We start from the raw sequence: 11,732 nt of genomic DNA, 5'->3' as shown, positions 1-11,732 counted from the left end.
GAACCAGGAGTCCTGGGAGCACCAGGGACTCTGGGGTTTGAAGAGTGCCCAACAGGGACCAGCAGATGGTGCATGATTAAGTCGCTGGACTCCCATGTAGTCGACTGCGGTTTGAGTCCCGGACCCAGCAGCTTAAAGCTCATGCCGGTTGTGTGTGCGTGTGTGCCCAAAATCCCGAGAGGAGAATGGAGGAGAAGGGATTGCAGCCTGGCCACCTCCCCTGCGGGGGATTTCTCTCTTTCTGTCTCTCTGTATCTCTCTGTCTCTCTGGTGAGAGCACATACCCTATAGCAAAAAAATCTCTAAAAAAGAGAAAAAGAAAAGTGCCAGACAAAGGAGGCCATGGCCAACAGGTGCATCAGACAGGATTCCGGCCCAGAGGGCTCTAGCTAATAGCCGCCAGACGATGGGGTGGCTGGAAGGGGTGCTCAGAGACATCACAACCCCCAACACCACAATGCCAGGGAGAGTGGCTTCACCTTTGGGTTCAGAGCAGTGAGTTCCTGAGCAGGAAAAGGCCAGGTCATGAAATATTCCAAGGGGTGACTCAGAGTCAAGGTGCAGGGAGATTAGATAGATCCCAGGCGGGCAGTGCATGGAGGCCAGATCCTGGGGCCATATGACCTTTCATTCATAACCATCAGTTCAAGGAGCGTTCCGTTCCTCAAGGACAACTCAGTGCCAGGCTGGGTGTCAGGCTCAGTGGAGAATGGGGAATGAGGAGACATGGGTGGGGGTGGGAAGAGGCCACAACACCAGGAAGGAAAATAACTGAGACGAGTGGTTCTGGCTCACTTCAGAATCGCTGTACCCGTACCCCAACTTTCCAAGGCAGAAAATAACTTTGCCTGGCCCCACCCGGGCTAATTAAATCAGAATCCCTGGGGACTGGGTCTGAGCATGGGAGCATCAGTATGTTTAAAAAGCTCCCAAGTGATTCTGACAGCAGCTGGGGCCAAGACCACAGCTCCAGGTCAAAACAAAGAGCCAGGGTGAGAGGAGCTGGCAAGGGGGTGGGGGGGAAGCCTGTTGGCTCTGTGGGTAGAGGGGTTCGCAGTGGGAGGGGTCGCCTTGTCATTTACTCACTCACTCATTCACCTCTCCCGCGCTCTCTCCTCTTCCTCCCTCCATTCATTCATCCAGCAAAGTGCTGACACTGCCAGATGCTAGGCACTCCTACTGGACAAGCGGAAATGGCCCTTTGGCCAAACACCTAATGACTGAGGGGTGATGGGGGTAGCTGGAAGGGAACAGGAAATCATTGCATATACTTTTCACTTTTTCTATTTTTTTTAAAATTTTGCCATAGGACGCGTGTTATAACCAGAGAGGGACAGAGAGAAAAACAGAGAGTGAGAAACCACCCCCCAGGGGAGATGGCCATGCCACAATCTCTTCTCCTCTCAGGATTTTGGGCCTGTGTGAGGCTGTTTTGTTTTGTTTTGAAGAGAGATTTTTGCTGTAGGGTCCGTGTGGAAGCTGGAGAGAAGGAAAGTGAAAACTCATCCCCACCGGGGATGGCCACACTACAATCCTTCTCCCCCGTTTCTTTCCAGATTTTGAGTATACGTGTGCACTCCCTCACACACGCACACATACATCTGGCATGTTTTTGAAGCCACGGCATCTGAGACTCAAACCATGAAGTTGGTCATGTGGGGGATCCAGCTGCCTCAAACACAAGGCTACCAGCTGGCCCCACTTTTTATTATATTTTATTTTATTTGCTATGTTTTCTCCCTTTATTCATGATAAAGTACATGTGGTGGGGGGGCATAAAAGAGAGAGAAGCACCCTCCCCAGGGCCTGGTCACACCTCAACCCCCTTCCTCCGGCCCTCCAGCCATTGGCTCCTGAGCACTCAGGTGTGCCTGGTGTGTCAGGTGGCCTAGACCAGGTGGGGTTTAAACCGTGTTTCCCATGTGGATCTGGCTACTCTTGAGCAGCACGTTACCGCTGTGCCATGCAGCCTGCCCTCCAGGCGTGTACACTGTGTGTGTGTGTTACACTCATTGTAGGCTGGTGATATTCCAAATGTCTATGGAGCATCTACTGGTCTTTCGATTCTTTCGGTCTCCTGATGGCAGACTTCACTGTGACAGTCGAAGTGGCTACCATCTTCACGCAGGAACCACAGGGCCAGATCTCCACAGCCCATTTCTTCACCCTGGTTTTGCCACAGGAAGGACAAGTGTACTTGGAGTAGTGGCTGATTTCAATTTTCTTCACCATTTTCCAGAGGGAGGCATCAGAGTGGGTCCCGTATCTACCCACGATGCTGACCTTGGTGCGTTTAGCCACATTGCCACCAACTGGGACATATACACTTTTAAGCTTTGATTTATTCTTTCTTTTCTATTAAAACAAAAACAAAACTCTATATGGGGACTAGCAGATGGTGTAATGGTTGTCGCTGGACTCCAAGGTAGTTGACTACGGTTTAAGTCTCAGACCGGGGGACTCAAAACTCATGCAGAGCACGTGTGTGTGCATGCCCAAGATCCCGAGAGCAGAATGGAGGAGAAAGGACTGAGGTGTGGCCACCCCCCCAGGGGGTGATTTCTCATTTTCTGTCTCTGCCTCTCTCTGTCTCTCTGGCTACTGAGTGTGCCCTATAGCAAAAATCTCTAAAACACACACACACACACAAAGTCTATGATTTTTCTTTTTAACCAAACATGGCTTTGAAAAGAACATTTTTTCAAGAAAAATTGTTTGGAGCTGGATAAAGAAGGGACTTGAGTGCCAGATGGAGGAGTAGGGATTTTACTTTACTCCACCAGCAACAGGGAGCCAGGTAGGCAATGGAAGAAGACAGTGCGAAGGTCAGAGTTGTTGGGAATGCTGGGGGCCAGGCCCTTCGTGATCAGGGCCCAGAGTTGGGAACCAACCCCTTCCTTCCCAGGCTCCTGAGCCTGCCACCTGCTGGCACCACTGAGAGCTCTTGGACTGGGTGGGAGAGCAGCACCTGGAACCAGGGTCCCCAGCTCTTCGGCCCTGGCTCCCACATGCCTTCTCCCCTAGGCTCATCCACCATGACCGACCTGAGCGCCCAGGTCAAAGGCTCTCTCAACATCACCACCCCTGGGGTGCAGATATGGAGGATCGAGGTGAGACTCTGCTGGGTGTCGGGAAGGCTCCCAGACCTGGTACTCAGTTTCCTCGGGTCCCACCCCCATGTCCTGCCCACAAGCTCCACCTCTCACCTCTGAGGACCCACAACCCCTGCTCTTCCCTCTCTTCCTTCTCCCTTTTCTTCCTACACCACATCCCTTGCCCCTCCTTTTCCCTTTTCCTGTTTCTTCCTCGTCCATCTTTCAAGCTTCTTCTCCCCCCAGTCTCTTCCTTTCCCTCTGCCTCTCACACAGCTTTTTCTACTTCCTCTCTGCCTCCTCTCCTTTCATTCCTGGGCTCTGCTCTTTTATCCATTCCCTCCTCTCCTCCGTTCTTTTTGTCTGCGTTCTCCTAGCCTTCTTCCTCCTCCCCCAGGGCCGGGGTGGGGGGTCAGGGGCAGCGACGCTGACCTCCCTTCTCTCACAGGCCATGCAGATGGTGCCTGTTCCTTCCAGCACCTTTGGGAGCTTCTTCGATGGTGACTGCTATGTGGTCCTGGCTGTGAGTGGGACTGGGCAGGGAAGGGGGAGCAGACAGCAATGCCTGCTGTGATGCTGGGATGAACGGGAGGCTGGGGGTGGGGCGTGGTGGTGGGGGAAGCTGGCCCGGCCTTGTCTCCAGATAGCAGCTACTGGTGTGCCGGGGTGCCCAGCCTTGGGGTAGCTCTAGAGGGGCCAGAGGCGTAAAGGAAGAGGCTCTTCCTGCCCTTGAGCCACTGAGCTCCCAGCGGAGGTGACCTTCAGCGGATTCACTGTCTTGGGGACCTTTGGAGCTGGTGCAATGTCACCCTGAGTTCACAGTTCCAAAATCTATGGTCACTTTCATATCACCTTCTTTATTTTCGCCACACCCTGGTACCACCAGTACGATGGAGGCACTGCATTTTTCTGTATTGACTCTCTTTACAATTTGAAATACATTTATTTCACTATGTAACTAGACAGGAGTGGCTAGGCAGCGGTGGCCGCCTCACGAGCAGGAAGTAGCCATGAAACACATTTCACATTATATTTCATATAATATGCTCATTTGTATGTCACTTAGTCACCTCTGCTAGTCACCCACACATGACACTTTGGAACTGTTGCCATGGTCCAAAGTATTTCTGAGGTGAGGAGAGGGAGGCCCAGAAAGGGGAAGCCCCTTGCTTCAGTCAGCATCAGTGGCAGAGCTGGCCACGACTCAGGGCTCCTGAGCACCTGTTCACCTGTGGTCCAGGGCCCCGTGGTGGGATGCCGGGCAGAGCCGGGAGGCGGGAACGCACTGGACATCCCCTCTTCCTAGATCCACAAGACGAGCAACAGCCTGTCCTATGACATCCACTACTGGATTGGCCAGGACTCATCACAGGACGAGCAGGGGGCAGCCGCCATCTACACCACGCAGATGGACGACTTCCTGAAGGGCCGGGCGGTGCAGCACCGCGAGGTCCAGGGCAACGAGAGCGAGGCCTTCCGAAGCTACTTCAAGCAGGGCCTTGTGTAGGGAGGGGCGGCTGTGCACTGGGGCGGGACACAGACTGGGTGGGTGGGGACAGTGGGGGTCAGAGGTTGGGAGGCAGGGGTGGGGGCTGGGCTGAGACCACCCAGACCTGTGGGAGTGGGAAGTTTCCTGGAGCTAGGAAGGTGTCTCCACCACTCCTGTTTCTGCCACTCCTGTTTCTGCCACCACCCTGTCCTGGGTTCCATCCCTCTGGGTGTGCCTCGGGCTGTCCCCAGAGGCTGTTCTGAAATTCTATAACTGCGTACCATGAATTTCTGCAAATCAGCTCTGTGTCAGTGTCCAGGAGAGCTCTGGGTCTGGGGAGGCCTTTGGGGCATCAGGGCAAGAACCCCCTCACTGGCCTGGGCAAAAGCCTGCTCTCTTTAAAATTTTTTATTCTTTTTAAAGAATTATTTTTATTTAACTTTATTTATCCATTTATTTATTTATTTTTATTTGACCAGAGAGGGATAGATGAGAGAGAGAGAGAGAGAAAGTGAGAAAGCAAGCCACCAGGTCCAGGACTTGAACCGCGGTCGGGCCTGTGAGAGTCCAGCACCCTTAACCGTCATGCCATCTGCTAGCCCTTCTCTCTCCTTTTTAAAGTTCACTCACTTATTTCTTACACGAATGAGTCAGAAAGAGAAAAAGAGAGAGAGCACTTCCAACAGGGTCTTTTTTATTTTTTTAATAATAGTATGTGCTCACGCACAAGGGAGAGAGGGAAGTACCTTTGATCGTCTCTCCCCAACCCTCTAGCTCCTCTCCATCCTGGGCACCTACACAAATGCCTGGCATGTTTTCAAGCCCACCTGGGGATCTGAACCCCCAGGCAGCTCCTGGCCCTGCAGAGGACTGTCTTAGTGCCGCAGCACAGTGTCTGGGCCCCAACAAGTTCTCAACGCCACAATCCACCCCCAGCGTCAGTCATCCCTGGGTCAGGGGTGTTCATGAGCCTGGTGTCCTCAGGAAGGTCTCTGGATATGAACCTGGACCTCTCAAGGGTCAGCTTCACAGAGCATTGCGCTTTACTCCTGCACCGCCATCCAACCTGTCCCCCCTTCTCTAAAGCAGGCCTTTCCCACTAAAACCCTACACAGCTGGCTTTCCTGGCAAGGCTGAAGTTCTGGCCTCCTGGCTTTCCTCATGGAAGCATAGCCCCTTGGCAGACTCGCAGCACTCTCATTAGCTGCAGTCCCCACCTCTCCCTTTTGTCTTACTCTCCCTGTCACACACTGCAGCAGCAGTCCACGCCTGTGAGCATCTGAGGGGCACCTCTGCCTTCTTCCATGTCAATCCCCTGCCCTCAGGGTCTTGACTTTGCCCACATTTCCTACCCTTCACTACCATGCTGCCTTCATCTTTGCAAACCCCTAGCAGGGCAGGAATTGAGGCGAGGTGAGGGAGGATCTAGGGTGTAGACTCTAAGGCAGCCTTCACTGTCAGGGTCATGCAAAGCCAGGCTATAGGCTGACCTTACATTTGCAGGACCTGAACAGTCCCTCCTTAAAGTTTGCACCCCAAGCACTTCATTCACTTTCCCTAATCCCAGCCTGGCTTAAGATGGCCACAGAGGCAGCTAGACAGCCCAGGACTTGGGATGGCAGGGCCCTGGCACACACCTCTCCGCCTACTCCCTTGTGTCAGCTCCACTCTCTTCTCAGAATCCGGAAAGGGGGCGTGGCTTCCGGCCTAAAGCAGGTGGAGACCAACTCCTATTCTGTCCAGCGGCTGCTGCATGTCAAGGGCAAGAGGAACGTGGTGGCCGGAGAGGTAGGCAGGTCCCCCTGGACATTGGCCAGGGCTCTGAGGCCCAGGGTGGAGGGCAGGGGCTGAGGAGGGGTGAGGGGCAGGGAGGGATGGCTAAGAGAAGATGGAGAGCGAACAGGCTCTGAGTGGGGTCTGGGCCTCCTCCTGGCTCCTTAGGTGGAGATGTCCTGGAACAGTTTCAACCGAGGGGACGTATTCCTCCTGGATCTTGGGAAACTTATTATCCAGTGGAACGGCCCAGAGAGTAACCGTATGGAGAGACTCAGGGTAAACTGCCCATACTCCACCCTCAAACCCCAGCCTCTACCCACCTGCTCCTGCAGACCTAGCACCGGCCAGTCCCCAGCCACACTTGTCAGACTTCCGCCCCCCCTGTGCCATCCTTAGTTCCCAGGGCTTCACTCCCCTGGCTGTAGGGGATGGCTGAAGGCAGATCTGAGCCCTCAGGACTGGGAAAGACATGCATGTTGGAGTGTGAGTGTGTGCTTGTGGCTAATCCATCAGGAAGAATGAGGGCCTGCAGGTGTAGACCCCATACCAAACTTTGGGGATCCAGCAATGAATAAAATGGACAGATTCCCCACGCCACGGTCTGGCCTCTGGCTGGCCACCCATTGAGGGAGACAGCCATGATGGGAATACTTGGAGAAGTGATCATGGTGCTGGGGGTCCCACCCTAAGGTAGAAAAGGTGGCTGGTCAGGGGCCTGCCTGCCAGGACAGCAGGAGCTGGAATAGCAGAGCGGCAGGTCTCACGGGCGCACGTTCCATGGCCAAAGTTTGGGTTTTGGTCTCAGTGACCCAGAGGTGGGCGGATGAGGGGCCTTCTGACTACTGAGTGGAGAGGGGGCCTGGTGAGGCAAGGGAAGCAGGGAGCCCCTGAGCCCATCCAGGTGGAGCAGAGGTGGAGGTGCCCAGGCTTGGCCTTGGAGGACAAAAATCAATAGGCTGGTGTGTGTGTTGGACGAGAGGCGAAGGGAGACAGGAGCAGGCAGGACTGAGAGCGTATGCTCTAGCACCTAAGGGGACGGGGGAAGCTCCATTTCCTGAGATGGAAATTTCGGGAGAGAATAGACTTCCATTTCGGACACCTTAAAATGGGGTTGTCTTCTTGGAAGACGGATGAGTAAGAAGAGAGCACAAGGCTGGGCTGGAGACGGAAAGCTGGGTACCAGCAGTTTCAGGACCTGGGACCCCAGGAGGCAGGCTGAGGAGGGCATGCAGAGAGGGAGCCTGGGGTTTGCAGTGCCTGGAATGTTAGCCGGGCTGAGGAGGGGGAACTGGAGTGTGTGTGAGCACACCACAGACTGTGCTCTGGGCGGATGACACGTGAGTGTGCATGTGAGTGTGAGCTCCCAGGAGGCTGTGCAGTCTGAGGGGGGCAGGGCCATGTGTGAGCGTGACCGTGTGCCTATGGGTGTGAGCACACGTGAGGCTGTGTGTGTGCTGTGCTGGGGCACTCTGGGGCAAAGAGGCTGTACTTGGAACCTGAGGGCTCAGCTTGGCTTTTAAACTGAAGTAAAATGACAAATGTCAAACTATGATGTCGCCAATGCCAAGCAAGTCCATCTCCCCCTCCCCGGTTCTGCCGTGAGGAAGCCCACTTTCCTGCAGGCTTTCACTGGGGTTCCTTGAAAGCCCAGTCCTCCTCCTGGGGAAAGGCAGGCGGCGGACTCAGCCCTTGCAGCTGCTGGGGGGAGCCATCCTGACTAACCAGGGCCCCTCCTGCAGGGCATGACCCTGGCCAAGGAGATCCGAGACCAGGAGCGGGGCGGACGCTCCTACGTGGGCGTGGTGGACGGGGAGCGCGAGTCAGAGTCCCCACAGCTGATGGAGGTGATGAACCACGTGCTGGGCCCACGCAAGGAGCTGAAGGCAGCTGTGCCCGACTCGGTGGTGGAGCCGGCTCTCAAAGCTGCCCTCAAGTTGTACCAGTGAGTGTTGGCTGGGATCTTCCTGGGGGTGGCGGGCTTCCTGGGGGTTAGGTGCCCTGGCTGAGGGGCTCTGGCCCTTCCCAGTCCATGCCTTGCCTTTGTCCTGCAGTGTGTCCGACTCGGAGGGAAAACTGGTGGTTAGGGAAGTCGCCACCCGTCCACTGACACAGGACCTGCTCAATCATGAGGTGAGAGGGTCTGAGAACCTGGTCCACTGTCCCCTAAGCAGAAGAAATCCTAGGGTGCTTGGGGGGATGGGAGGAAAAGAGCCTTTTCTGTGCCTGAAACTACCTGATCCAGCAGCCCCAGCATCACCTGGGTCTTGTCTCCCAACTCCAGGACTGTTACATCCTGGACCAGGGGGGCCTGAAGATCTACGTGTGGAAGGGGAAGAATGCCAACGACCAGGAGAGGAAGGGAGCCCTGAGCCAGGCTCTGGTAGGGATGGGTTCTGGAGGGACGGGTGGACAGCACAAGGGGCAGGTGGGCTAGACCAGACCACAGCAGCCTGGACCAGGGGGGCCTGAAGATCTACGTGTGGAAGGGGAAGAATGCCAACGACCAGGAGAGGAAGGGAGCCCTGAGCCAGGCTCTGGTAGGGATGGGTCGGGAGGGACGGGTGGACAGCATGAGGGGCAGGTGGGCTAGACCAGGCCACAGCAGCAGGCGGAGGGAGGCCAGGGGGCTATGAAGGGGCAGACTGGGGCTGGATTGACCCAGCCGTGGGACCTGGAGGGGGTTGTTCTGTAACCATCTTGAGGGTTCTTTGCATGCCAGGGAGTCAGCCACTTGGCAAGCCCAGGGCCCCCTCAGCATGTGGGCTCTCACCTGCCTGCCCTGAGCTTGGTTGAGAGAAGGGAGAGATTAATGGCAGCTGGGCTTCCCAAGAAAGGGCTGGGTCAGCCTGGGGCCAAGTCAGAGTTGGAGGTCATTGTCAGGGCTAGAGTCATTAACCCCGACTGACCTGGGCTAGTGTTGGATTGGGGGTTGGGCATTAGGGTTAGAATTGAGGTGAGGTCAAGCTAGGGGTCAGAGTTAGGTTTAGGGTTAGTGTGAGGGTCAGAGTTGAAGTCAGAGAGAGGATTGAGGCCAGTGTTAGCTTTGAGGTAGTGTCAGGTTTGACCTTGGGGTTAGGGTCAGGTGGCTTTGAGGGTGCATCTAGTTAGAGATAGAGCCAGGCTTAGGCTTGCATGGAGGTGGGTTGGTGCCTCCAGCCACGACCTTCTCCCTGCAGAACTTTATCAAAGCCAAGCAGTACCCACCAAGCACGCAGGTGGAGGTGCAGAATGATGGGGCAGAGTCAGCCGTCTTTCAGCAGCTCTTCCAGAAGTGGACACTGCCCAACCGAACCTCAGGCCTGGGCAAAACCCACACTGTGGGCTCCTTAGGTGAGGGCTGGGAAGGGCCGTGTGGGAGCTGGGCTGGGGAGCTGCCTGGCTGGCCTGCCCTCCTTCCCTGGCTGCCTTTCCTCTGTGCTCTTACCCTGGCTCTGAGTCTCCCTGGCAGGGTGGGAACACAAGGGAACATGGAGAGACTAAAAAGATGTCCCAAAATGGGAACTGAGGAGGACCTGCCTTTGATTTGGAGTGGGTTGGGCCTCCTTGGCATCCAGCTTCCATCTCTCCCCGGACAGTATTTGCAGAGGTCAAGCTGGGGGCTGGGCACTGGGGTGGGGAAGATAAAGGGTAATGTAGAGCCCCCACCATCACAGGCGGAGCTGGGGGAGGAGGCCAGTGCTGGAAGCCTGAATGCTGTAGGGGTCAGGACGGGGTAGGTCAGAAAGTGGGTAGATCAGGAAGCTAGAGCCTCTCCCATCCCTCTCCTGGCTCCCCTGGGAGGCACTGACAGGGCAGAATCTCATGGGCAAGAAGTTATGGTTCTGAATGAGTTCTGTCACACTACCTGTGTCACCTTAGGCAAACTATTGAATCTCTCGCCTGTTTCCTCCTCTGTAAAATGGGCCTGAGGATTGTGATGGCTGTTGTGAGGGCCTGGGGGACCCCAGCTGGTGACAGTTGTCATGATTGCCCCACTCCAGCCAAGGTGGAGCAGGTGAAGTTTGATGCCATGTCCATGCATGTCCAGCCCCAGATGGCTGCCCAGCAGAAGATGGTGGACGACGGGAGCGGGGAGGTGCAGGTACGTGAGGGCAGGGGAGGCGTGCTGGGTGGAGGAGGGAGAGGGAGAGGGAGCCCGTTCTGGACCTCACATTGGCCTGATACCTACCCAGGTGTGGCGCATTGAGGACCTAGAGCTGGTGCCTGTGGAATCCAAGTGGCTAGGCCACTTCTACGGGGGCGACTGCTACCTGCTGCTGTATACCTACCTTATCGGGGAGAAGAAACACTACCTGCTCTACATCTGGCAGGTCAGGCTTTGCCCCACCCCCACAGGGCACAGCCAGCTCAACTCTCCCCCAACATGCCCCTGTCAGTAGCCAACACCCTTGAGTTGAATTCCTCCAGGGATAGGGCGCTCACCTCCTCAATAGGCAGCCTGTTGCTTCTTACACTTCTTCGACTGTGAGAGGGAACTCACAGTACTCCCATCGCAGCCCTTCCCTTCTGTTGGGTCTCCAGACTCCCTCCTCGCACATTCCTTTTACCTGCTTTGCCTGGGGGTTTCTGTGCCCAGGTGAGAGGGAGCAGGGAGGTGCCTAGGGGCTAGTGGTGAGTGGTGTGGTGCCCATGGTGTTCCCTGAGGAAGGAGACATAAGAAGGTTTGGGGTCAAGGCTCGGCTGCAGGGGGTCCAGGCTGGGCTGGTCCTGGGTAGGGATTAGATTTGGGGGTGGGATTAGAACTGAGGTCTGGATCAGGTGGGGTTTTTGGCTGTGTCCAGGGTGGGATTTGGTGGAAAGACTCGGGCTCAGGGCCAAGTCAGAATTGGAGGAGTTGCTGCCAAGGTGGGGGGTGGGGCTGGGATTAGCAGCTAAACCTATTCTACTTCCCTCCTGCCCATCCCCAGGGCAGCCAGGCCAGCCAGGATGAAATCGCAGCCTCAGCCTATCAGGCTGTCATCTTGGACCAGAAGTACAACGATGAGCCCGTCCAGATCCGGGTCCCGATGGGCAAGGAGCCGCCCCACCTCATGTCCATCTTCAAGGGACAGATGGTGGTCTACCAGGTGTGGCTGCCCGGGAGATGGGGATGGAGACCTGGCATGGGGCGGGGCTCAGGTGAAGCCTGCTCTTCCTCGGAGAGGCCTGTTTGAGGCCCCGTGACCTGTGGGAACCAGCAGTAGAAATGCTTTAGGAATAAATATTAACAAGTGTTCACCATGTGCGGGCACTGTCTGCCTCCACATCTCACTCCTTGGATCCTCTCCAGGAAAGAGGAAAAGAGGAAGTGACTTTGGCTAGATTTGCCTAAACAGTGCTTCTATCCAAAGCACATCAGTGCCTCCCAGCATGGTGAAAATAGACATCTCGTGCCA

At 55.7% G+C, this 11,732-nt stretch overlaps 1 protein-coding gene across 1 annotated transcript in view; it reads left to right on the top strand.

Annotated features, from left to right (window-relative positions):
- The window catches only part of VIL1 (villin 1), a gene marked incomplete at its 3' end in the record, with an annotated part of 14,017 nt that extends 2,594 nt beyond the window's left edge, over window positions 1-11,423 (top strand). The window contains 12 exon segments of the mRNA XM_006157462.2: window positions 3,025-3,110; window positions 3,541-3,615; window positions 4,399-4,595; window positions 6,261-6,369; window positions 6,523-6,633; window positions 8,097-8,299; window positions 8,409-8,487; window positions 8,639-8,737; window positions 9,534-9,687; window positions 10,338-10,438; window positions 10,530-10,667; window positions 11,265-11,423. Coding sequence (XP_006157524.2) covers window positions 3,036-3,110; window positions 3,541-3,615; window positions 4,399-4,595; window positions 6,261-6,369; window positions 6,523-6,633; window positions 8,097-8,299; window positions 8,409-8,487; window positions 8,639-8,737; window positions 9,534-9,687; window positions 10,338-10,438; window positions 10,530-10,667; window positions 11,265-11,423 — 1,500 coding nt within the window.
- Between the last annotated feature and the right edge of the window lie 309 nt (window positions 11,424-11,732).

This window comes from Tupaia chinensis, unplaced genomic scaffold, assembly GCF_000334495.1.
Source record: "Tupaia chinensis unplaced genomic scaffold, TupChi_1.0 Scaffold000542_1, whole genome shotgun sequence".
Taxonomy (NCBI): Eukaryota; Metazoa; Chordata; class Mammalia; order Scandentia; family Tupaiidae; genus Tupaia; species Tupaia belangeri.
Note: the sequence above shows the minus strand (reverse complement) of the source record. Positions and strands in the feature narration are given on the sequence as shown.